The sequence below is a fragment of the Lampris incognitus genome, chromosome 2 (genome assembly GCF_029633865.1).
Source record: "Lampris incognitus isolate fLamInc1 chromosome 2, fLamInc1.hap2, whole genome shotgun sequence".
NCBI classification, from domain to species: Eukaryota; Metazoa; Chordata; class Actinopteri; order Lampriformes; family Lampridae; genus Lampris; species Lampris incognitus.
The window spans coordinates 90,999,257-91,026,566 of NC_079212.1; the positions used below are offsets into that span (position 1 = coordinate 90,999,257).

Below are 27,310 nucleotides of genomic sequence, written 5' to 3' on the forward strand. Positions count from 1 at the left end.
ACACCGTCGACACACCTCCCCGCACTCCTCACGACGACATCAAAAACACCCCAGTCAACGCCAGGTGGGGCCACCACCAGACCACCCTCGGTGTTATCGGAACTGCCAGTCTGCATGGGCCAGCAGTTAGCTTAGCCTGCCCCGCTCTCCCAGCCGATCCAGCGCCAGCTCTCCCAGCCATCAAGAAGACAAAACTTAGACGCAAATGATACTGGGTGAGGACGCCGCAAATGTGACTTCGCGCCGCCATCTTCTGACACCGGTACTGGGTGAGGCCGCTGCAAACGCGAATTCACGCAGCCATCTTCCCATCAAATACAAATACAGCAAACATAAACACCAAATACAGGTCTGAACACACGTAATGCATCCTCAAGACGTCTTGAAATCCAATCACCCAAGATGCATTTGGAGGTGGCCTGAGGCACATATGTTCACATACATAATGTAGTCTGACAGGCAGTTGTGTCCCTGTCCACGTTGAAGGACAACCCCGTTGTCAGCATTGGTGGTCATTAACCACAGGATGGGAGTCAATTTCACAATCCCGCGAGTGGCACAAGACAAAAATCAACGAGAGTCTACAGGACAGGAGTAATAAAAAAGTGAATTTATATTGTACTTTGGCACGGCACGGTGGCCCAGTGGTTAGCACTGTTGTCTCACAGCAAGAAGGTCCTGGTTTTGAACCCTAGGCCGTCCTAGGTCCTTTCTGTGTGGAGTTTACATGTTCTGCCCGTGTCTATGTGGGTTTCCTCTGGGTGCTCCGGTTTCCTCCCAACATCAAAAAGAAAGAGAGCCACTTTATTTTGTCATTGTACAGTTGTTGGGTGGCGGCATGGTGGTGCAGTGGTTAGCGGTCGCCTCACAGCAAGAAGGTTCTGGGTTCGAGCCCCGGGAAAGTCCAACCTTAGGGGTGGTCCCGGGTCGCCCTCTGTGTGGAGTTTGCATGTTCTCCCCGTGTCTGTGTGGGTTTCCTCTGGGGGCTCCGGTTTCCTCCCACAGTCCAAAGACATGTAGGTCAGGTGAATCGGCCGTACTAAATTGCCCCTAGGTGTGTATGTGTGTGTGTGTGTGTGTGTGTGTGTGTGTGTGTGTGGGTGTGGTGGCCTGGCGGCCTGTCCAGGTTGTCTCCCCGCCTGCTGCCCAATGACTGCTGGGATAGGCTCCAGCATCCCCGCGACCCTGAGAGCAGGATGGGCAGTTCGGATAATGGATGGATGGATGTAAAAGGCCTAGTCTATTCCCTCAATAATAATACAAGTAATAATAATAATAATAATGGGTGTGAGGAAATTAGTTTTGTAACTTCAGTTGGGCCAAGATAAAAGGGGAGAGAGGTTTTACAGACAGAGCAGAAGTAATCTTGCAACCTTGTCCACGATACCTGAAAATTTGGAAAAGTTATTAAATGTGCCAGACATTCTGAGCGTGTTGGTAAGCCACGAGTACAACGAGCGGATGATATGTAAACGGAAGCTGTATGCTTGATATTTGCATACTGAGCGAGCGGGGAACCGAGAGCCGATCACAAGCGGCCATTGGAGACACATTTTAGGCATTATTGTAATGCCCGGTGTGAACGGCATGCTGTTTCTCCTGGATGTAGACACGATCTGGATATATCTGGATGCAAAATACCAGGGCTGAGCAGGCCCCTCAGTCCACTGTAATTATGGTAACTGGACAGAATTAGCTTGTTTGTGCGTGCCATGTGTGATAAATGATTGTGCACATCTGCCTTTTTAAACTCGGGGATTTGTGGCTGGGTACAGAGATGTGACTCAACAAAACTGCAGGACAGCTACATCTACAAATACAAGGAATAGCAACTCTTAACCACATTTAATCAAAATGCTAGATATGGCGTACAGCTTCACACCTTTTATTATTATTTTGATCCTGTTGTAAACGTGGTGCAATAGAGTTCCACTTTTTCAATTTTAATGTGGAAATCCTGTTGCAAATGTTTATTTTTATTTTTCTAGATTCCCCCCCTTATTCTCCCCAACTGTATTCAGACAATTACCCCACTGTTCCGACTTTCAAGCTGTCCCGGTTGCTGCTCCACCCCCTCTGCTGATCCGGGGAGGGCTGCAGACTACCACATGCCTCCTCTGATACATGTGGAGTCGCCAGCTGCTTCTTTTCACCTGACAGTGAGGAGTTTCACCAGGGGGACGTAGTGCGTGGGATGCTCACGCTATTCCCCCCGCCCCCCCCCGAACAGGCGCCCCGTCCGACCAGAGGAGGCACTAGTGGGGCGACCAGGACACATACCCACATCCAGCTTCCCACCCGCAGACATGGCCAATTGTGTCTGTAGAGACGCCCAACCTGGGCGGCACGGTGGCACAGTGGTTGGTATGGTCGCCTCACAGCAAGAAGGTCCTGGGTTCAAGCCCCGGGGTAGTCCAACCTTGGGGGTCGTCCCAGGTTGTCCTCTGTGTGGAGTTTGCATGTTCTCCCCATGTCTGTGTGGGTTTCCTCCGGGGGCTCCGGTTTCCTCCCACAGTCCAAAGACATGTAGGTCAGGTGAATTGGCCGCACTAGATTGTCCCTAGGTATGAATGTGTGTGTATGTGTATATGTGTGTGTGTGTGTGTGTGTGTGTGGAGGGGGGGTCGGCCCTGTCCAGGGGTCTCCCTGCCTGCTGCCCAATGACTGCTGGGATACTGGGATAGGCTCCAGCATCCCCGTGACCCTGAGAGCAAGATGAGCAGTTCAGATAAAGGATGGATGGATGAGACACCCGACCAAGCCGGAGGTAACACCGGGGATTCGGACCAGCGATCCCCGTGTTTGTAGGCAACGGAATAGACCGCTACGCTTCCTGGACGCCCATGCTTTAATGAAGTACTGAGAGTCCTGTAGAGATAAAGAACTTGTCGTTCAGTCTCATTGGCTGAGCTCTGCTTTAGCGTCCTCCGCTGCTTTTGTCTCTGATTGGTGTGGTTTCATTGTGTGTAAGGAGGTAGTTCTCTGTGTTTGAGAAGTCGGGCAAAATTGTTCTCTTCCGTAAGAAACACTCCTCTGATACTGCTGAAAGTATAGACTACTTCCTGATATGAAGTCCACAGACTGATGTACATGTGTGTAAGTAAAACCATATTGATAACCCGTTCACCCGCCATCACAGCCCACTTCCACTACTTGTGGAGAGCATACGTGTTCTTTAAGAACATATGAAAGGAATGCACAAGATGCTTATGTGGCTTTAAAATTTGATGTCACAGCTTCCTGTTTTTCTGCTGTACACCTGGGATTTTTGCTCAGGAAATAAGGGACGCCTTATTTCCTGAGCAAGTTGCCTCATGGGCCATAACCTTTTGTAAGGTGAAACGCATTGCTCTTATAAACAGGCAGTATTTGTGGTCTTGGGGGTCATGCAGATTTCTCCGTTCTTTGTCAACAGCTAGAGAAATTGCCAGAGAAGTGGAGGCCAACGAGAAGACCAGAAATCAACTGCAGGGAAACGCCAAACCTGTAAGTTATGAGTAGTTAAAGAGATATTTTGAATTTATCTTTATGCATGCTCAATAATCCAGGTCAGGAAATCACAGAAGGTTGAATCAGTTCATCTGGATGTTTATTGAGAGAAACGTGTCATCGCTTGTCTAAGTGACCTCTTCAGTCTCCACTGACTGCAGGTATCCCACCCTTATAAACAATGCAGTGGCATAACGAGCCAAACCAACGATCGGTTTCATATGCAAATTACCGTGACCATTACCTAGAGTTTCAGTGGCCATGTGTACTATTCACAGAGGATTGGGGAATAGTTGCAATCACAGCATTTTAAGATGGTGACAGATGTACTCTGAGCGAAATTTTTAAAATCGGAGGTTTCATTTGTCTCCAGCTCTTGACACAGGTTTGGGAAGACCCCTTGAGCCTGTTGCTGCTGTATCCATGATTTCACCTATTTAGTGCAGTTTCTCCTTATGTTTCGCCTCCGCCTCTCCCTTTCTTCTTCCACAACCAAAAGACCAAGGGTGACAACGCCAGTGCCATTTGCAGCTTTCTACCAGACGTAGTCTGGATTAGAAGTAGCTGTATTACCACACCATCTGTAGTGAGCGAGAGTCGAGTCTTCCGGTTTCAAATTTTGAATGACAAATACAGACTACCGCCACCTGCTGATATGGAGAGTTATTTCCTCATGCAGGCGCAGAACGTACGTGCTAGTTGGCTGTCGGCCGTAGTCTTTGCGGTGTGTTCAAGCGCTACTTTTTGGCCCAGACGCAGGCGACGTGAGACGGCGCGGCAGCCAGCCTTCGTTGGCGCTAGTTCTCTGGTGTCGGTTTGGTGTGTCTGGGCCCTTAGATGAGTGATGACACGTTTCTCTCAATGAATGTTGTGTCCTGATGAACTGACTCAACGTTCTGTGATTTTGAATTTCATTTTTCTTTTTCTTTCTAAATAGAAGTTCAAAATCGGTTATGGTCTGCAAGTTAAAAACCACAGAGAAAAGCAATAAATATAGGAATTATTCTATTCCTGCTTATAGTTTTTCCTCGTACACCATTTTTTGTATTTATCTTTTGTCTGTTGTGGGATTTGGGGTTAATTTATGCCCTTTTTGTCCATTGTGATATGTTACAGGTCATGCCCTTCTCAAAGAACCAGTCTGAGGAGGAACTTGAGGAGATGCATTCAAATTATAGTAAGTGATATTCACGGGACATGTCTGTCATTATTCCCTTGCAAAGTGATGGCAGTGGGCCAGGGACGAAGGCGGCGCCTCTAGTGGGGCTGTGATCCGATTGAGGACAAGTCACAGACTCACCATATGCATCCATTCGCTGGGCCAACGGTGCAGTGAAGGGGTTGGCAGGCAACGGGCATGGTGGGGTGAGTGGCAGTCCCGCGTTTGGCTGCAGCAGTCTTGCGTGGGCCACCGTTTCACATGTGGCTAATGCTAGCTCCGTTCTCGCCACAGAGGGGTTGGTTCTGTAGCCGTTGTCGGTGTGTCCGCGGTCCGCTGGATTAACTTGGGTCGCGTTAGCTGTCTGTCATTGTTTGTTTGATATTGAGATTTTGTTTGCTTCTCTAACAGCATGAGAAGTTGTGGTGGCGTGAAAATAAGGTTATTGTTGTATCACATTGCTTTGCCGTGTTAAATAACTGTACAATAAAACAAATACAGACCAACAAAAACTACTCATGAATTTCAAAGGATATCGCATAGAAGCCCAATGCCGTCTCTGTGATGGTGTAGAGGAGTTTAAATATAAGATCTGATTTTTCCATTCAGAAGCTAGTTTAGCTGGGGGGGAAAAGACACATCTTTTTCTATTTTAAAGTTTCCGTACTTCTATTTTCAGCAAGTGAATTTTCAAACTGTCCGCAACTTAGTCCATTTTCATAGTTTTTCAGTCACAGGGAAAGTTGTTGTAAATAATTCAATGATGGAATCATTCTGTCAGACAGTTGAATATATATTTCCCCCCCTTTTTTTTTCTTCCCCCCAATTGTACTTGACCAATTACCCCACTCTTCTTAGCTGTCCTGGTCACTGCTCCACCCCCTCTGCCTATCCGGGGAGGGCTGCAGGCTACCACATGCCTCCTCCCATACATGTGGAGTCACCAGCCACTTCTTTTCACCTGACAGTGAGGAGTTTCACCAGGAGGATGTAGTGCGTGGGAGGATCACGCTTTTCCCCCCAGTCCCCCCTCCCCGCCAAACAGGCGCCCCGACCGACCAGAGGAGGCGCTAGTACAGCGACCAGGACACATACCCACATCAGGCTTCCCACCCGCAGACACGGCCAATCGTGTCTGTAGGGACACCCGGCGGTAACGCGGGGATTCGAACTGGTGATCCCCGTGTTGGTAAGCAACGGAATAGATCGCTACACTACCTGGACGCCCTTCTAACAGTTAAATACGCAGGCCTTGGTAGATGTTAGTTGGAGCTTTGAAGTGGATGATCGTAGAAAATAGTCAGTACTGTCTGTTGGAGGAAGACAGACAAACTACGAGAAAGAAAAGTTTAAGTGCCACATATTGCAAAAATAGGCGGCACGGTGGCGCAGTGGTTAGCGCGATCGCCTCACAGCAAGAAAGTTCTGGGTTTGAGCCCCGGGGTAGTCACACCTTGGGGGTCGTCCCGGGTCGTCCTCTGTGTGGAGTTTGCATGTTCTTGCCGTGTCTGGGTGGATTTCCTCCGAGTGCTCCGGTTTCCTCCCACAGTGTGTGTACATGTGAGCCCTGTGTGATGACCTGGCAGCTTGTCCAGGGTGTCCCCCCCGCCTGCCGCCCAGTGACTGCAGGGATAGGCTCCAGCATCATGCGACCCCGATTGGGATAAGTGGCTTGGATAACGGATGGATGGATATTTAAAAGATAACAACTCCCCAAAAAGATGTGGCATAGTATTTTACCTTGCACAGGTTACTCCTCCCTCAGTGTGGATGCTGGTATCTCATCACTGACCTGCTCTGTCCTTCTCCCTCTTGTGCTTCCTCCTGGGGGTTCACAGCGCTGTTAAGCCCATTATTGAGAAAATCCTGTTACCATGTTTTTGTTTCTCTTGAGTGATCCAATCATTTCAACATTAATAGGATTTGAGGGTGGTCTCTTATCAAGGGTGCTCCGTGCACCGTGCGTGTTGGTGTTACTGGGTGTGGCGCCTTCCTTCACAAAGGTGCTCGCTCAATACAAGTGGGCGGTTCAAGCACGTCCCTCTATTGAGCTCGTGTTTATTCGGTTTCAAGACCTTCCTTTGGGGGCACATTTTCAATACCTCTGTGGCGCATTCCCTGAAACGGAATAAGCAGCATTCCACTACACACCCGAGTGAAAAACGAGGGATTGAGCACTAGGGGGTGGAATGAAAACGTATAAAACCCGACGAGGCAATGAAGAACCTCAGCAGGGGCAAAACACGTTGGACCGTTTAGTGAAGGTATTACATGACAAACATGCATTTGAGTGTGTATGTCAGATCTGGCGTTTCAGATTTTCCTTTTAATCTAGGCTCATCTGTGTTGGCTTCGGCGTTACGGATGCCGGGGAATCTGGACCTCGTTTGTGTGTTTGTTCTCAGGGGTTGAGCTGGCAGTGCTATGGCACAGTATGTAAAGTCATGTTGACACTTAAGGGGGAGGAGAAAAAAAAACTTGTTTTGAAACAGCTCTGTGGAGCTGCCTTTAAAGTGGGATGAGAAATCTCTATGACTCATGGGAGGTGGGCTTCTATAAATAGCTGCAGCGCAGTGATAACTGTTTGATTTATCAGAGGACGATGACGTGCTACGCCGGTTTGTGGGATGGTGAATGGGCAGACAGCAGAGAGGGAAAAAAAAGGAAATGCAACCATGTTAGTGCCCGTAGAGACACACACACACCCACACTATTTAGACATGCAGCAGGTCGTTGCTACTGCCTTAATGTGAAGAACGTTGTCCTTTCGGGGTTGTACAATCCGTTTTCTACTTGTGTGGCTTTTTAAAAACCATGATTCCATCTGCACATCTAGGAATGTCCGCAGCATGTTGAATAATGCAAAGGAATACTTTAATACCGGAGACAGGATGTGTGAATGTGCCAGGTCTTGTTATGTAAATGATGTTATTGTTTAAAGTGGCTTACATGGGATTTTCTGTGGTCATTTGGTAGCGTTAACCTTATGTGTTGCTGATGTAAACATTTTTCAAGGTTCAGGATCCTTTACCGTTACATCTGTAAGTACAAGAGAGTAAAATTCTCGTGTTTCAGCTCCTCAACCCTGCAGCAACAATAGCAATACAATAACAAATGAAACAAAACAAATTGCCTACCAGCACGGAGCTCGGCGGTTCGAATCCCCGCGTTACCTCCGGCTTGGTCGGGCGTCCCTACGGACGCAATTGGCTGTGTCTGCGGGTGGGAAGCCGGATGTGGGTGTTTGTCCTGGTCGCTGTACTAGCGCCTCCTTTGGTTGGTCAGGGCACCTGTTCGGGGGACTGGGGGGAATGGCGTGATCCTCCCACGCACTACGTCCCCCTGGTGAAACGCCTCACTGTCAGGTGAAAAGAAGCGGCAGGCGACTCCACATGTATTGGAGGGAGGCATGTGGTAGTCTGCAGCCCTCCCCAGATCAGCAGAGGGGTTGGAGCAGCGACTGGGACGTCTCGGAAGAGTGGGCTAATTAATTGGCCAGATACAATTGGAGAGGAAAGGGGGGGGGGGGTAAGAAAAAACTAAAAAGAAACTGATGATACGCAGAAGACCATAGGTCAGTCCGGCGCCAGGCTTAGTTTCTTTAATGTTCTTGGTTCAAAAGCCTGGTTGCTTGGTGGAAGAAGCTGTTCTGGAGCCTACTGGTCCGGGCTCTGAGGCTGAGGTACCACTTGCCTGATGGTAGCAGCTTGAACAGTCCATACCTGGGGCGGCTGGGGTCCTGGATAATCCTACAGGCTTTGCTGACACAATGTCCATTATATATATGTCCAGGATGGAGGGAAGCTCACATCCACTGATGTCCTGGGCCGTCCGCACAAACCTCCGCAGGGTTTTGCGTTTGTGGGCATTACAGTTCCCATGCCAGGTGGTGACTCATCCAGTCAGGACGGTCTCGGTTGTACCTCTGTAGAAGGCCCGTAGAATCCTGGGCCCCGTGCCGAGCTTCTTCAGTCGCCTGAGGTGAAAGAGGCGTTGGTGTGCCTTTTCCACCACATGGCTGGTGTGTTCACCCCAGGTGAGGTCCTCGATAATGTGGACACCGAGGAACTTGAAGCTCTTGACTCTCTCTACAGCAGTCCCGTTGATGGTGACGGGGTCCAGCCTTCCCCCTCTCTTCCTGTAGTAATTTCGTGAAATACTTATTTTTACCTGCATTTATTGCTTCAAACTCCTCTATTGGATCCTGTATATGCATACTTCGTAGTGCTCTTAGGCTAATCCACCGTATTTTTCGCCAAATGTTACTATTAGGGACCCTGTGGCTGATGGTTGCTTTGCAAACAGAAGCAGCCATAAAATCATTTTGTCTTACTCCCAGCATCCTGTCAAGTGATGAAAAATCATGTCAGACATAGGTTTTAGTTGCACTGTAAAAGATACTATGCTGAGGATGATTTAAAATGATGCATTAGTAGAAAGTTCTTATGAGGGGCTAAAATTTAAAAAGACGTATTGTCTTCTTTGCAAATGTTAGGAAGTTAGTGCCCTCTCTACTCCTGTGAATGCATAATAATCCTGTCAGCGCAAAAAAAAAAAAGCCATTCAGTACAATGAGTAGAGGAAGGCTATCATTCAGAGAGAAGAGGGTGACCTGACATGCTTCTGACAGAAAAGTGAGTCATTCTCCCTGCAGTGGGAGCATCATTCCACTGAAACGAAACAATGAGGGAAGGCTCAGGGCCCTTTTCCTGGACTTGAACTCCCAGCAATTGGCTGCACAATTTCCCTATTGTATATTAATTCAAGAAGCAGCAGGGTGGCGCAGGGATTAGTGCGGTCGCCTCACAGCAAGGAAGTTCTGGGTTCGAGCCCTGGGGTAGTCCAACCTTGGGGGTTGTCCCGGGTCGTCCTCTGTGTGGAGCTTGCATGTTCTCCCCATGTCGGCATGGGTTTCCTCCGTTTGCTCCCGTTTCCTCCCACAGTCCAAAGACATGTAGGTCAGGTGACTCGGTTGTACTAAATTGTCCCTAGGTGGGTGTGTGTGTGTGTGTGTGTGTGTGTGTGTGTGTCAGTCAGCCCTGTGATGGCCTGGTGGCCTGTCCAGAGTGTCTCCCTGCCTGCCGCCCAATGACTGCTGGGATAGGCTCCAGCATCCCTGCGACCCTGAGAGCAGGATAAGCGGCTTGGATAATGGATGGATGGATATTAATTCAAGAAATATTTATGGTTGTGGAAAGATGCAGCCAACCGTGGTTGCTTTTGGTAGAAATGTAAAAAATTGAATGTTTGACTGATTTACTTCAAAATAACTGAATTTGGCAGTTTTGAAGAGGAGAGATTAGCAAAATCACAGACCTTGCCCAAGCTAATAAGGTAGTACATCATCATCAGGCAGAATACATTTTGTGATGGAGGCACAGAACAGTCTGAGAGTGCTGGAATGCCTTAGATTTTGTAGGTCTGCAAAGTTGTTATCAAGAATGGTACAAAAATAGCCATCTTTGCCAGAATGCATAAATGTTCATCTTGCATTTGACCAAAACGAACTTCAAAGCTCCTTCAGTTTCCTCTCATGTAACGCACCTATGCCTTCGCACATGTCTCCACAAATGGGTCAAACTTGGGCCTCATGGGTAATTACAAATAAAGTTCTTTGTTCTCTTACATCCTGGCTTTTTGTAAGCTCTTTCACCAGTGATGGCCACTGGAATCTGGTCATTTAATGCATATGTGTAGCATGGAAAAGAAATCAGATGAGCTAGATAGGAGGAAACCTGTTAACCATCTTTGTGTCCATGTAGTCCTCATTCACTTTGCATGAAATTCTAAGTCATGTCCGTGTGTCCAGGCCAGGTATCTTATTGTAGGTGTGGTTTTTATAACTTACCATTGCCAACTGCAGATTTTTCTGCATTCATTTATTCTATCATGTGACTAAGGATTTGTTATGGTATATCTGTGGATAATAGTCACCAACACAGTTGCAACATGGCATACTGATAATGTGCTCCTAATCATCCATTTAATATAGAGGCTTTGATTTTGCAACAGTTAAAGGCAAAGCTCTCAATTTACCAGTCAGTCTTCGTTCCAACCCTCACCTATGGTCATGAGCTTTGGGTAGTGACAGAAAGGGTGAGATCGCGGATACAAGTGGCTAAAATGAGTTTCCTCAGTAGGGTGTCTGGGCTCAGCCTTAGAGATCGGGTGAGGAGCTCAGACATCCGGAGGGAGCTGGGAGTAGAGCCGGAGCCAGTTGAGGTGGTTCGGGCATCTGATTAGGATGCCTTCCTTTGGAGTTTTTATGGGCACGGCCAACTGGGAGGAGACCCCCGGGATAGACCCAGAATTTGCTGGAGGGACTACATGTCCAGTCTGGCCTGGGAATGCCTTGGGATCCCCCAGGAGGAGCTGCAGGGTGTTGCTGGGGAGAGGGACGTCTGGAGTGCCCTACTTAGCTTGCTGCCACCACGACCTGACCCCGGAGAAGCGGCTGAAGATGAATGAATAAAGGCAGTATTAGGGGAAAAAATTGCCTTTATTCATTTTCAATAGACACAGGTCTATTTCTGTAGATTTCCAGATGCTGTGGTTTTCCATTTAAAACAATATATCCCTCATTTAGTTTTCTAATTGATGCCAGCAATTAACCAGGTCTCCATGGATAGTGATTCTCAATGTCTTTTTAATGACTATTTACCCTCCATCTAGTGAAAGGAATTTTGCTCCATAAGACATCTGTTTGGTGTTAGCTCTGTGACATTCGGTTAAGTTTACATAACCCTTGAATAATACCTGGATTACTGAAATCTACGCAACCCCTCAAGGAGTAAACCTGTCATTTCTAAGTCACACTATCCATTTGAATTTCCCTGGTTGTTTTACAGCTCTTGCTGTGTCAAGGAGAAAAATGAGCCTGTGTTATAAATATTAATAGCAGTGTTTCCAGACAGACATTGTGTACATTGTCATAATTGTGAGTTAAAAGGCTGTCCTGTTTGTTATTTAAAAGGGTCTGATAGAGAATTAGCTTTATCAAGGTTCAATAGATTTTACCTTGTTGCAACACCTTTATTTTACATGTGCAAGTCATAATGCAAATCCATGGTTAGGGGACATGAAGTGGAAACTTAATGTTATTCATCCGTTGCAGCGATGAGGACCATCTAGTCATCCTGTGATGGATGACTGATGAAATGTGAGTTCCATGCTGCTAAGATATCCTTTTTAGGCTACATCATTCCTTAGGGACAGGTGCAGATGGACCCCGCCAAAATCACCCCAGTAGCGAAGTGGCCAGCTCCTGCAACTGCAACGGTTCTTCGGGTACGCTAATTTTTATCACTGCTTCATCAGGAACTACAGCCGCCTGGTAGCCGAATTCACCTGCACTACCAAGCTGTTCCACTGGACCCTGGAGTCGGACTCGGCGTTCCAGGAACTGAAGTGTTGTTTCACCACCGGTGCTCACCTAGCCGGACCCAGTACTGCAATTTGTGGTGGAGGTGGATGCTTCCAATATCGGAGTAGCTGCCGTGTTCTCCTGCAGATCATAAACATCATGAACTCTGTGCCTTTTTCCCCCTTGTAAGCTGCCCCCAGCAGGGAGGAACTATGATGTCAGGAACCGGGAACTCCTGGTGGTGAAGGTGGCGCTGAAGGAGTGGCTGGACTGACCACAAGAACCTGGCCTATATTCAGACATCCAAACGCCTGAACTCCAGGCAAGCTAGTTTGGCCTTATTCTTTGGCCGGTTTACTTTTATTCTAACTTATCTTCCAGGGTCGAAAAATGTCAACCCCAGTGCTCTCTCCCAGGCAGTTCGTCACGGACAACACCTGTTACCAACCTGAATTCATCCTACCCCCCCCTAGTTCATTGCGGTGTCTTGGGAACTGGAATCCCGCATCCATCAAGCCCAGGAGACCCAGCCACATCCCGATGGCGGGTCTCCCAACACCCTGTTCGTCCCCGATGCTGTCCGCTCTGACATTCTCAGTGGGGCCACTCCAGCAAGCTGGCCTGCTATCCTGGAATCAATCGGACCCTCTCTTTCCTTCGGCTGTGATTTTTGTGGCCCTCTATGGAAAAGAACACACAGGGCTTTGTCGCGGCGTGCTCGGTCTGTGCCTGGGTTAAATCATCCACCAAACCCCCCTCCAGCCTGTTATTTCCCTTGCCCTTACCTAGTCGCACATTGCCCTGGACTTAGTTACTGGTCTGCCCCGTCTTATGGCCACATGGTCATCCTCACCTCAGTTGACCGTTTCTCCAAGTCAGTGCATTTCGTTCCTCTGCCAAAGCTCCCATCCTCCAGGGAGAACGCCGATCTCCTGGTTCAACACATCTTCCGTCTGCATGGTATCCTGGTGGCCAGACAGAGGCCTCCGATTCATATCCCAGGTGTGGAGGTCATTCTGCTCTGCCCTGAGTGCCACCTTGAGTCTGTCCTCTGGATACCACCCCTAGTCCAACAGCCAGACTGAGCATGTCAGCCAGGAGCTAGAGGCCACCCTGTGTTGTATAGTTGCCTCCAACCAATCCTACTGGAGCTAGCACCACAGTGCCTCTTTGGGGATGTCCCCCTTCGAGTGCACCCTGGGCTACCAACCTCCCCTGTTCCCTGTCCAGGAGGGTGAAGTTGCAGTGCCATCGGTGCAGGCCCACCTACAACGCTGCCAGTACATCTGGAACCAGGCCGGTGCTACCCTGCTCCATGACTCCATCCAGTCCCAGTCCCGGGTTAACTGTCACCGCACCCCAGCTCCTGCCTTTGTCCCTGGTCAAGAGGTGTGGCGTTCCACCAAGGACCTGTTGCTGAAGGTGGAATCCAAGAAGCTTGCTCCCTGCTTCGTAGGTCCTTTCCCGGTGGACAAGGTTATTAATGCAGTTGCAGTACGGCTCAAGCTCCTGGGCTCCCTTCAGGTGTACGTACCCCACGTGTCTCCCATCTGAAGCTCATCCTCTCCAGTCCCTTGCCCCCCCCCCCCCCAGCAGTGGCTTCTCTACCTCCATGCATGGTAGGTGGTGGTCCAGTATATACCATCCAGCGCCTTCTGGACATACATCATCGGGTCCGCGTTCTGCAGTACTTGGTGGATTGGGAGGGGTATGGTCCTGAGGAACACTTCTGGGCCCCTCGCTCATCTGAGCTTTCATGAGCTCCACCCTGACAAGCCCAGTCAGGCGCCAGGCGGCGCTCGTAGAGGGGGGGGGGTACTGTCACAGCCGCCCCCACGCCCTCCAGGAGTCACCCTCTTCGTCTCAGTCTCCTTAATTGTCACCCTTATCTTGGCCACTCCCCTTGCCCTAGTTTCTCTCTTCTGTTTGTGTGTGTATATGTGTCTTCAGGATTGGAGGCAGGTGTGCGGCAGTTAGAGCAGAGGTCCATCACCTGCATCTCGTCTATGGCGATCAACCCTACTCCTGATATACCCAGCTTTGCCACATCTACCTTGCCAGATCGTAGTGCCTGCTCAGCTTAGTCTACACTTCAAGCCTTTATGTTGAGACATTGCTTGTTACCTTGTCTAGACCTGGCTCTCCGTGGTTCCCACATTCCTGCCTGCTCTGCCAAGCCCCTGCCTCCGGTTGTTAGTCTGTCTGTGTCGGCTTATTGGGTTCAGCCTTGCAGCCCCAGTTAACCAGGGTAGTCTGGCTTTGTGCCTGGTGATTTCTTAGGCTCTGTGTGAATAGAACCACTAGTGGGGGCTCAACATTTGGTCAGGGTTAGGAAGACACATTGTAATGTGTCCAGCAAGGCTTTACAGCCTCTCCACAGTGGCTCAGTGGTTAGCATTGTTGCCTCACAGCAAAAAGGTCCTGGGTTTGAACCCCAAGCTGTCCCAGATCCTTTCTGTGTGGAGTTTGAATGTTCTCCCCTTGTTTGCATGGGTTTCCTCTGGGTGCACCATGATCAAAAAGACATGTATGTTAGTGGCCTGTCCCCGCCTGCCTGCTGCCCAATGACTGCTGGGATAGGCTCCAGCATCCCTGCGACCCTGAAAGAAAGAGAAGCAGTTCGGATAATGGATGGATATTGAGCAGCATGGTGGCGCAGTGGTTAGCGCAGTCGCCTCACAACAAGAAGGTCCTGGGTTCGAGCCCCGGGGTAGTCCACCGTTGGGGGTCGTCCCAGGTCGTTCTCTGTGTGGAGTTTGCATGCTCTCCCCGTGCTCCGGTTTTCTCCTACAGTCCAAAGACATGTAGGTCAGGTGAATTGGCCACACTAAATTCCCCCTAGCTATTAATTTATGTTTATGTCGGCCCTGTATGATGGCCTGGCGGCCTGTCCAGGGTTTCTTCCCTCCTGCCACCCAATGACTGCTGGGATAGTCTCCAGCATCCCCGCGACCCTGAGAGCAGGATAAGCAGTTTGGATAATGGATGGAAGGTCTATATTGAAATCCCCACATATGAACATATTCTTTTGTGTTGGTTTTGAATGAGTATCTTCTATCCAGTCCTTAAATATTTCAATATTTGATCCCGGTGATTTGTATATACAGCTCACCATTACATTTTTCTTTTTTTTCCATTCAGATTTCTACTGTCATGCATTCTAGCATGTTGTCATCCGTTGTTGTCATGCTTTCCACCGCCTTATAATTGAAGCTTTCATCCACATACAAAGCCATGCCCCCTCCATTCTTATTTTTTCCTGTTCGTATATGTTATTTCATATCCATTCAGCTCAAAGTTCACACCCTTCTCAGGGCCGAGCCAAGTCTCGGATATAGCTATTGAATGGTTTCTTGAATTGACTTAAATATTCTTTGATCTCTAATTCTTTGAGAAATGTATAGGGGATTTAAAAGACAGTTATCTGTGATGCTGAAATGTATGCGGTGATATATAGAGGACAATGATATGTTTTCCAAATCAAAAATGGGTTATTTATGCAGCTATACCGAGTTGTTCCCTGGTTCTGCTGCATGGCAGACGCTAAGCAGGTATGGGCTTGGCTATTACTTGGATGGGAGACCTCCTGGGAAAACTGAGTTGCTGCCGGAAGTGGTGTTGGCGGGCCAGTAGGGGGCAGTCTTCCCCCTGGTCCTAAAAAAAAAAATCCCAGTGCAGTGATGGGGACACCGTGCTGTAGGAGATGCCATCCTTCACATGAGATGTTAAACTGAGGTCCTGACTCACTGTCGTCATTAAAGATCCCATGGTACTTATCACAAAGAGTAGGGGGTTCCCCGGTGTCCTGGTAAAATTCCCAGCCTGGCTCTCTCTATCTGGCCACCTAATCATCCCCCCATGTAATTCACTTAATGCTTCCTCCCTTTCAACCTCAAGCTGAGGTGTAGTGAGCATTTTGGTGCAAAAAGACATCACCCAGGTGGTGCTACACATTGGTGGTGGTTGAGGAGAGTTACCCCCTTCAGCATGAAGCACTTTGGGTGTCTAGATAAAGTGCTGTATAAATGTAATCCATTATTGTTTTCCCGTTGCTGAAATGTCTCATTGCATAGAGAGGACAGGTGGATGCATTCATTTTCAACAACAGGATGTGTTTTGTAACTGAAACTTCCTTCATTTGTCTCGCAGGGAAGAAGCACAGCAGTGAGTTTGCCCGCCTTATTGCCCAGGTCCGGAGTCATCAGAAGATGACCAGGCAGACTCCGATCAAAGGAGAAGTTAGTGCAGAGGGAGATGAGGCCCAAGCAGCACAAACTACAGGTATTGCACCACTCGTGGGTGGACTCAAGCCACAACATGGGACACCTGGTATTCCCGTAGTATAGCCAGTTCTTAATAACCAAGTTACAAAGGAGACATTCTGAATGTGTGAACAGTATGTTATCAGAGGTTATGTAATGTGGCCAAAACAGTTTCCTGTAAGTTGAGTTCTTGTGATGTGCATCTTTATTGTACCAACAAACTTGCTACTGGTTTATGTAAGAGTACAAAGCAAATGTTAGCGGCAAAGGAAATATATCAAGGAGTAACAGTAAACTGTATATATTACCCTGATAACAATATCTGTCCTCTCAAAGTTGATAGCATGATGATTGACGATTGAAATGGGATCTTGATCACAGACAGACCAGACTGAAAAGGACAAACTGTGCTGACAGTTCATTTTCACCACTGATAGTTCCCCACTGTATTTCTGAAATCGTACGTTCTCCCTCATTTTCCGTTTAGATCGAATTGTAGAATGGAAGGACAGCACTGTCTCCGAGAGGTGCTTACCGACGATGTCGGAAGAGACGGAGGTTGACGAGTTGGCATCCGCAGGAGAGATGCCAATTTCAGCCAGTCACTCATACAGTGATGTGTCTATCAGCAGGTGAGCCAGCTTGGTACACGATTAGACTGCATGTGATGAGTCTGATATGATTTTCAGAAACTGTTCTATTGATTGTGTTGATAATTTCCCGAGACTGTTATTTTGTCTGACATATGTGGAGGGTGAATGGGTTTTGTCTCAACAAGACACTGTTAAATGTCACCAATTTATCACTAGATGTCTAGGGCATGATTCACTCTGCCTAATGATGCAGGGGCTCCTTGGGGCTGGATTTAGGCTTGTTTACATTAGAGTACGAGAGTCTTTAGTGGGTTGAGATTAGCACATTTGATTTATAACTATTCAGACTTGCCTAACGTGATTACTACTGCATCATTCAGTTTTCAGCTGGTGCAACTCGGGACCTAGTCTGGTATTTTTCAGACAACACCACTGCACTGACTCTTTAAAACGTAAAAACTGCAAAGAGATGTTCATATTGCCATCGTGGAGAAAGAAATAAGCAGGGCTTGTCATGTCTAATGATTATTTGGGCTGGAATATTGTAACGCCTGCCACGGAATTTATTTTCTATCTAAACTCCATATAAAAAAAATACCACAGATTTTATGCAAAGCCAGTAGAAAATTGCAGAAGGTAGATTTAAATTACATTGGGAATTGTAGTTAATACCATGTTTACTATGTAAGTGTCTAGTTCATTCATAGTTGGCCAGCAGTCTTGCAGTCCCGCGAAAATTTAAGGACCTGCAATGCCTATCCCCTACCCCCGACTTTCCTACTGTCCTAATTACCACTGTATTTTCCTGTGTCTGAGGCAATTAGGGTGTTCTATGTGCTCGAGTTTTCCTGAAACAAGCTTAGAGTGCATTGGTGTGCTCGCTGACACCAAACATACTGTTTAGTTTGTCTACAGTACAGTACAGTGCACATCACACGTCGTCTCTCATTACAGCATGGCCTCCAAACTCTTCAGCTGGGGCTCAGGAAGTTCCGTCATCATTTGCTGCACCATTTAAATGGATATTGATAGCCTCTTGGTGCTATCAGCTGAGCATTGCAGGGATAAGACCACCCTCCCATTTAGCCGTGATGAGCTAGTGCCAATCAGTCGTTTAGGATAAAGCTTTTTATCAGGCATGTTCAGATAACCAACTCTCTAAGAAGTGGTGTTCACTCCTAAAAGATGGTAATATATAGGTCTTTCTCAACAACAGTAATACATGTTGCCGACTGACAATGTTTCATTGTGCTGTTTATCACATTAAATAATCTTACACATTATGTCAGCTGTCTTTGTCAGTTCACTTCCATGTCTTTGGAAGTGTTGTTTTGCTTAAAAGTCACGGTTATGAGTAGTCATGAATTGAGGCTCTCTGTGTCCACCTCCCTTCCTTCAAAACTTCCCTTACTAAAGCTGTTACTTCCATATATGACAGGATTTGGAAGGATGCATACTGTATTTCCCAGACTATAAGTTGCTTGTTTTTTTACTTGTTTGGCTGGTCCTGTGATTTATATTCCAAAGCGACCTATACAATGTAATTTTGTTGGATGAATACACTGCATGGGCGGCACAGTGGTTGGTATGGTCGCCTCACAGCGAGAAGGTCCTGGCTCCAACCCCTGGGGTAGTCCAAACTTGGGGGTCATCCCGGGTTGTCCTCTTTGTGGAGTTTGCATGTTCTCCCCGTGTCTACGTGGGTTTCCTTTGGGTGCTCCGGTTTCCTCCCAGTCCAAAGACATGTAGGTCAGGTGAATCACCATTACTAAATTGTCCCTAGGTATGAATGTGTGTGTGTGTGTGTGTGTGTGTGTGTGTGTGTGTGTGTGTGTGTGTGTGTGTGTGTGTGTGTGTGTGTGTGTGTGTGTGTGTGTGTGTGTGTGTGTGTGTGTGTGTGTTTGTGTGTGTTTGTGTGTGTGTGTGTGTTGTGATGGCCTGGTTGCCTGTCCAGGGTGTCTCCCTGCCTGCCGCCCGATGACTGCTGGGATAGGCTCCAGCATCCCCACGACCCTGAGAGCAGGAGAAGCGGGTCAGATAATGGATGGAATACACTGCATTTCAAATAAAGCCACTAGATGGCACTGTTTAATTTTATGACTCAATTGAAAATACTGTACCATAGTGATTTGCGGGTCGGGCGGGTTTGGATAAGCTTACTAGAAAATATCACGGTTTCGGGTAGGCAGGTGAAAAAGTGATAAAGTAGAACTGCAAATAAGTTATCAATAACTTACAGAGACACTGAGTGCTATAGGGAAGACTGCATTACTAGTCCACCTTCTCTTCCCCTCTGTCACGCTCGCTCTCTCAAACACATACGCAAGCAGCTTTATCATCCATTTGCAATCGTGGTTTTGGTCAATGCATGTGTTTTAGAGTGTTAGATTGTTTTATTAGCCACACGACCTAGGCCGGTGGAATTTGTTTTCAGTACGCATTAAACTCTGCGGCACATGGACAACAACAGACACTCCACATATTATCATGAAGAATACAGTTACGCAATAGCAGAAGCAAACATATCATGCATAACAATTGGGTGAATGGTGGTATGCATGCCAATGGTGTGTGAGGAGGGGACTATAGGGAGGAATTCAGAGTCCTGATGACTAGGGGAAAAAAACTTTGTGAAGTGTTTAGTCTTAGTGGACAGTGACCTGTAGCACCTCCCTGAGAGAAGGAGCTGGAAGAGGTGATGAGCAGGATGTGAGGGGTCGGAGATTATCTTCTTTGCTCGCGTTACAGTCCGGTTAGTATGTAGAGATTCAACTGAGGGGAGTGGGTTGCCTATGATTTTGGATGCCTTGTTGACAATCCGCTGCAGTTTTTTCAGTGTTTGACTGTCCGTGCCGCCGTACCATACTGTAATACAAGATGTTATGATGGATTCGATAATGGCTGAGTAAAACAGAACGAGCAGTTGATGTTTGATCCGGTATTTTTTAAGCTGCCAAAGAATGTAAAGTCGTTGTTGAGCTTTTGCAATGATGTGTTCAGTGTTAATTTTCCAATTTTGATTATTGCTGATGTATGTTCCAAGGAATTTAAACGAGTAGGTGGTGGTGATGGGGTCTCTCTTCCTTTTGTATGGGTGTTTTGGGATTCGGCATGCATCGGAAGTCAATAATGAGTTCCTGGGTTTTGGCTGTATTAAGCAGAAGGTTTTTGTTTGCGCACCAAGTGACAGCTTGGTCTACTGCAGTGCAGTAATGGGTTTCATCATTGCTGGAGATGAGGCCTACGATGGTTGTGTCATCTGCGTATTTTATTATTTTCACAGAGCTATCCGTGAATGTGAGGTGGGTGTTGTAAAGTGAGAAGAGCCAGGGGGAGAGAATACAGCCCTGAGGAGCACCTGTACTGAGGGCAAGAGGGTGTGAGGTTAGGTTATTAACCTTCACCCTCTGTGGCCTGTTCTGCAGGAAGCTCCAAATCCAGTGGCATATGGCTGGGTCAGTGTTCATATCCAAGAGTATGTTAAAGAGTTTGAGTGGGTTGATGGGAGTTGAAGGCGTAACTATGTAAAGTCTATGAACAGGATGCGTGCGTAGGTGTTTGGTGATTCCAGGTGTTGCAGGGCTATGCTACTGCATCCTCAACAGACCGGTTGACTTGATAGGCAAATTGATATTGGTCCATCGTCAGGGAGGTGCAAGATTTCAAGTGTGACAGAATGATGCGTTCAATTGCTTTCATAGCCACAGATGTTAGGGCAACTGGTCTGAAGTCATTGAGGGAGGTGATCTTTGAGGAATTTGGCACAGGAAGGACAGTAGAGATTTTGAAGTACTGTGGGACTGTACGCTGGCTTAGAGAGGTGTTAAATATTGGGCGCAATTGTGCTGCACAATAAAGAACACCATTTAGAACAATTCGTCTGTTTATTGAGTAGCCTAGACACAGACACTATTGGGCTGAGATGCGATAGGCTATGCCTTGCAATCAGTGTATTATGCTGGGCAAACAGCCCAAAAATGAAATAGTGCAACACTGCTCACTTTGCTAGCCTAGGCTAAATCTGGAGGTTTGCAGGTTGGGTTGGGTTCAGGTGGCTAATTAATGCATATTTTAGCGGGTCGGGCAGTGCTGATTGGCCCTCACAATGGGTCGGGTGGGTGCAGGTATTGAAAAAAATCCATGACACCCCCCCCCCCATCACTACTGTACCACCATATAAACGCGAATTATACACCGAAGTGACTTATATACTTTTTTTTCTGGCAACAACACTTTTTTTTTTGCTGAGTGCGACTTGTACTGCGGTGTGACTTGTACTGTGGTGCGACTTGTAGTCCGGGAAATACAGTATCTTACAGACAAGACCCTATTAAATTGCACCACATTAATCTGTCATAAGTTTGGAAAAAGAAATACAAACGCACTTGCACAATGTTAATAAGCTAATGGGATGTGTTTCAATGTTGCATCAGTGACCGAGCCTGGTTTGACAATTCTGACTTTCACATAAGTTACTTTATCATTAAAGTATGATAAGTGTTATCACTGCCACACAACAGTGTTGGTGGTAATTGTTTTGGTAAAGCGGGTAGCTCAGTTCCAGTGCAAAAAAGAGGGAAAAGCCAGCATACAGGCACCATAAACTAGTCAGGGCTTTTTAATTCCCGCACCTGCCCATCCCGTTAAGAGAGCCAATCCACCCCGTCCGACCTGCTGAAATATGTGTTAATTAACCACCCAACCCCACCCGGCCCAGATTTAGCCTAGGCTAGCAAAGTGAGCAGTGTTGCACCATTCATTTTTGGTCTGTTTGCCCAGCATAATACACTGATTGTAAAGCATAGCCTATTGTATATCAGAGCTGCCAACTTTGGTAACCTGACCGGAGTGAGATTTTGCGCCACGTGCGTGTGCTTTCATTCTTCTCTCTGTTGTGCACTTAATATTAGACAGCTAATGTAAGCTAGCTGGCTGTTTACAACGCATTTATTCTACACAGAGATAAGCATCGCACACCAGTCAGAGTAATTTGAGATGCATCTCCATGGAAACACCCACATATTTGATGTAAGGTAACTTTGCAGCACCTTTAAGTAAAATGTTTATTGACTTGGTGGCACAGTGGTTAGCGCTGTCAGCTCACAGCAAGAAGGTCCTGGGTTCGAACCCCAGGGTAGTCCAACTTTGAGGGTTGTCCCGGGTCGTCCTGTGTGTGGAGTTTGCATGTTCTCTCCGTGTCTACGTGGGTTTCCTCCGGGTGCTCCAGTTTCCTCCCACAGTCCAAAGACATGTAGGTCAGGTGAATTGGCTGTACTAAATTGTCTCAGTGTGTGTGTGTGTGTGTGGGTCCTGTGATGGACTGGCGGCTTGTCCAGGGTGTCTCCCCACCTGCCGCCCAATGACTGCTGGTATAGGCTCCAGCATCCCCGCGACCCAGCCTAAGGATAAGCGGTTTGGATAATGGATGTATGGATGGACATAAAAGACTCAGTTTTGGACTACTCAAATGTCCTCTAGAGTCAAAGTCGTTCACTTAGTTTACCCATTACTATACCAGAAAGACTTGTACGTTCGCCTATTCATCTCTGTGGCTGTCGCAGTGTTTTGGCGTGAGATTTGCCTCGGTGTCATGTGAGTGTGAGACAGCCTGAAAGTGTGAGACTCAGTTGGCAACCCTGTGTCTCAGCCTAAGAGTGTCTGGGTCTAAGCTGCTAAGTAAACAGACAGATTGTTCCAAACGATCTCATTTATTGTTGAATAGCAGCAAAACAAGTCACCCTTCATTAAAAACATGGCCTCTGTCTCTCCCTCTCCCTCTCTCTCTCGCTCTCACACACACACACACACACACACACACACACACACACACACACACACACACACACACACACACACACACACACACACACACAAGCCTCTCTGACCAAAGAAAAAAAGCATTTTGAAATGGATACCACTCGGGGAGGAAAAAAAAATCACAGGAGAGACAGAGAGACACTCCTAGCCTGTTGCACACAGTGTTTCTGTTGTTATTATTGTTTCTACATATTGTTTCTGTAACTTACTCTGCGTGCCGTTTTGTCACTTTCTGAGCTGCCCGCCCGAACCGTGATATTTTCTAGTAAGCTTACCCGAACCCGCGAGTTGTGGGTCGTCCTGTGCATCAGTACCGTAAACCATTACAACACACACAAAAAGGAAAGACATGCAACGTGAGAATATATACAGTGGATATAGATAGATAGACAGACAGACAGATAGATAGACAGACAGATAGATAGAGATAGATAGATATGTGTGTACAGTTCAGTTCCCCAGCATATCAAGTAGCCCAACAGGCAGAAAGTACAATGATTGATCAGAGAAAGTTGAATCAGTTCATCTGGACACAACGTTTATTGACAGATACGTTTCATCACTCATCTAATGCCCTTTTCCACTACATGGTACCGGCTCGACTCGACTCGCCCTTTTGTTCGTTTTCCATTACTGGAAAGTACCGGCATTTTGGTAACTGTTACCACTTTTCTGGTACCACCTTTGTCGAGGTTCCAAAAAAAATGGAGCGAGTACCAAACTCAATGCAGACCTCTGATTGGTCGGAGAAACACAACACTGCGTCATTTTGCATCACTGCGTCATCAATGCGTGCATGGGATATCACCCGGCATTTTTAAATACCGGAGCGGAGTTAAAGTACATTTTGAAATTGAATAAAAATGGAGAGCCAAAAATCCACGCCGTGGTGTGTTGGTAATGGAAAACGACACACAAGCAAGTCGAGTCGAGCCGGTACCATGTTGTGGAAAAGGGGCATAAGTGACCTCTTCAGTCTCAACTGACTGCAGGTATCCCCGCCCCTTATATACGTACCTACCATAGATACCTGCAGTCAGTTGAGACTGAAGAGGTCACTTAGATGAGTGATGAAATGCATCTTGTCTGTAAACATTGTGTCCAGATGACCTGATTCAACCTTCTTTGATTTTCTTACCTGCATTATTGAGCATGCATCAAGAAACAATGATTGATGTAGCAGTGCAGTGTGAGTTCAGTCCGGTACAGACAGGGCAGTGTGAGTTCAGTCCAGTGCAGACAGGGCAGTGTGAGTTCAGTCCAGTGCAGATAGGGCAATGTGAGTTCAGTCCAGTGCAGACAGGGCAGTGTGAGTTGAGTCCAGTGCAGACAGTGCAGTGTGAGTTCAGTCCAGTGCAGACTGGACAGTGTGAGTTCAGTCCAGTGCAGACAGTGCAGCGCAGTGTGAGTTGAGTCCAGTGCAGACAGTGCAGTGTGAGTTGAGTCCAGTGCAGACAAGGCAGTGTGAGTTGAGTTGAGTCCAGTGCAGACAGGGCAGTGTGAGTTGAGTTGAGTCCAGTGCAGACAGGGCAGTGTGAGTTGAGTAGAGTCCAGTGCAGACAGGGCAGTGTGAGTTGAGTTGAGTCCAGTGCAGAAAGGGCAGTGTGAGTTGAGTCCAGTGCAGACAGTGCAGTGTGAGTTGAGTCCAGTGCAGACAGGGCAGTGTGAGTTCAGTCCAGTGCAGACAGGGCAGTGTGAGTTCAGTCCAGTGCAGACAGTGCAGTGTGAGTTGAGTTGAGTCCAGTGCAGACAGTGCAGTGTGAGTTGAGTTGAGTCCAGTGCAGACAAGGCAACATTTTTAAATACTGGAGCGGAGTTAAAGTACATTTTGAAATTGAATAAAAATGGAGAGCTGAAAATCCACGCCGTGGTGTGTTGGTAATGGAAAACGACACACAAGCAAGTCGAGTCGAGCCGGTACCATGTTGTGGAAAAGGGGCATAAGTGACCTCTTCAGTCTCAACTGACTGCAGGTATCCCCACCCCTTATATACGTACCTACCATAGATACCTGCAGTCAGTTGAGACTTAAGAGGTCACTTAGATGAGTGATGAAATGTATCTTGTCCGTAAACATTGTGTCCAGATGACCTGATTCAACCTTCTTTGATTTTCTTACCTGAATTATTGAGCATGCATCAAGACACAATGATTGATGTAGCAGCGCAGTGTGAGTTCAGTCCGGTACAGACAGGGCAGTGTGAGTTGAGTCCAGTGCAGACAGTGCAGTGTGAGTTGAGTCCAGTGCAGATAGGGCAGTGTGAGTTGAGTTGAGTCCAGTGCAGACAGGGCAGTGTGAGTTGAGTCCAGTGCAGACAGTGCAGTGTGAGTTGAGTAGAGTCCAGTGCAGACAGGGCAGTGTGAGTTGAGTCCAGTGCAGATAGGGCAGTGTGAGTTGAGTCCAGTGCAGACAGGGCAGTGTGAGTTGAGTCCAGTGCAGACAGGGCAGTGTGAGTTGAGTCCAGTGCAGACAGTGCAGTGTGAGTTGAGTCCAGTGCAGACAGGACAGTGTGAGTTGAGTCCAGTGCAGACAGTGCAGTGTGAGTTGAGTCCAGTGCAGACAGGGCAGTGTGAGTTGAGTTGAGTCCAGTGCAGACAGGGCAGTGTGAGTTGAGTCCAGTCCAGTGCAGACAGTGCAGTGTGAGTTGAGTCCAGTGCAGACAGTGCAGTGTGTGTTCAGTCCAGTGCAGACAGGACAGTGTGAGTTGAGTCCAGTGCAGACAAGGCAGTGTGAGTTCAGTCCAGTGCAGACAGGGCAGTGTGAGTTCAGTCCAGTGCAGACAGGGCAGTGTGAGTTGAGTCCAGTGCAGACAGGGTAGTGTGAGTTGAGTCCAGTGCAGACAGGGCAGTGTGAGTTGAGTCCAGTGCAGATAGGGCAGTGTGAGTTGAGTCCAGTGCAGACAGGACAGTTTGAGTTCAGTCCAGTGCAGACAGGGCGTTCAAGTCAGTGTAGCAGGGATCTTCTGGCAAGGGGGGGCCAGCAAGGCATGTTAAGTGTTCTGACTGCTGTAGGAAAGAAGCTGCTTTTGAATGACTTCTAAAATCAATCTCTTACATGAAACATGTAAATTTCAACTGATCTAGCTGCAGCTCACAAAAACATGCATGCATTTCTGAAAAACTAATTGCCTCTAAGTGACAAAACATCTTGCTTCTGAAGTGGAATTATTTTGAAAATTGAGACAAATATGTGTCATCTCAAATGGCACACACAGTTGTGCTAAAAGCACCATGTTGTTTTGAGCTCATTTTGCCCTTTATTTTGAATGACTGATGTCACAGGCCGCTGCTAAACACACATATTTCCCATTCAAGCACTCACCTTTTCTGTTTTTTGCAGAAGACGGTGCCCAGTTTTCTGTGCATTGACTGATAAATGAGGGCAGCCTGGAGCAGTTTGATTTGATTTAGTTTTTTTTGGTCTGTCTGCTACCTATTTCAATGTAACAATCCATAATTTAGAGACACTCTGCCAAACTTCTTTTGCTTTCCTTTGGTTTATTGATTCTAATTAAATTGTTCCCCCCTAATGTGATTTACATTGCATACACTCAGATTGAATCCGTTAAAAAAGACAGTTCCTAAGAAATAGTGCAAAAGTGAAGGCTAAATTTTTTGCAGATTCTGATGTTTTGCTTTTGACCAGGATGAATCGTTTACACTAACCCGTCTTGAAGGCTAACACTTCCAAGAGTTTATATTTACTGTTAGACAACTACATCTACATTTTGGTTGCAATGACAGCTGCGCTGTCTGCAGATTATGGCATTCCTGAACACACCCTGTCTGCAGTTTCAACTAAATTACAATACCCCCCCCCTTTTCTCCCCACTGTTACTTGGCCAATTACCCCAGTTGTCCCGGTCGCTGCTCCACCCCCTCTGCCGATCCGGGGAGGGCTGCAGACTACCACATGCCTCCTCCGAATACATTTGGAGTCGCCAGCTGCTTCTTTTCACCTGACAGTGAGGAGTTTCACAAGGGGACGTAGCGGGTGGGATGATCACGCTATTCCCCCCCAGTTCCCCCTCCCCCCCAAACAGGTGCCCCGACCGACCGGAGGAGGCGCTAGTGCAGCGACCAGGGCACATACCCACATCCGACTTCCCACCCGCAGACATGCGGGTGGGAAGCGATCCCCGTGTTGGTAGGCAACGGAATAGACCACTATGCCACCTGGACACCCACAATGCCTTAATATAAGTGGATACTTAGGGAATCCCATTATTTGTCAAAATTAAACAAATAGATGGATAGATAGATAGATAAATAGATGGGTGATAGACATATATATATACACTCACTGGCCACTTTATTAGGTACACCTTGCTAGTACCGGGTTGGACCCCCTTTTGCCTTCAGAACTGCCTTAATCCTTCATGGCATAGATTCAACAAGGTACTGGATATTCCTCAGAGAGTTTGGTCCATATTGACATGATAGCATCACGCAGTTGCTGCAGATTTGTCGGCTGCACATCCATGATGCGAATCTCCCGGTCCACCACATCCCAAAGGTGCTCTATTGGATTGAGATCTGGTGACTGTGGAGGCCATTTGAGTACAGTGAACTCATTGTCATGTTCAAGAAACCAGTCTGAGATGATTCGAGCTTTATGACATGGCGC

The 27,310-nt window shown here is 47.3% G+C and overlaps 1 protein-coding gene across 2 annotated transcripts in view; it reads left to right on the forward strand.

Annotated features, from left to right (window-relative positions):
* rad18 (RAD18 E3 ubiquitin protein ligase) overlaps positions 1–27,310 on the forward strand; it is a 93,726-nt gene that overhangs the window by 29,014 nt on the left and 37,402 nt on the right. For both annotated transcript variants that reach the window (XM_056274893.1, XM_056274894.1), the window contains exons 8-11: positions 3,416–3,486; positions 4,606–4,666; positions 16,161–16,292; positions 16,761–16,905. In XM_056274893.1, the coding sequence (XP_056130868.1) occupies positions 3,416–3,486; positions 4,606–4,666; positions 16,161–16,292; positions 16,761–16,905 (409 nt within the window). The remainder of the gene's footprint in view (positions 1–3,415; positions 3,487–4,605; positions 4,667–16,160; positions 16,293–16,760; positions 16,906–27,310) is intronic.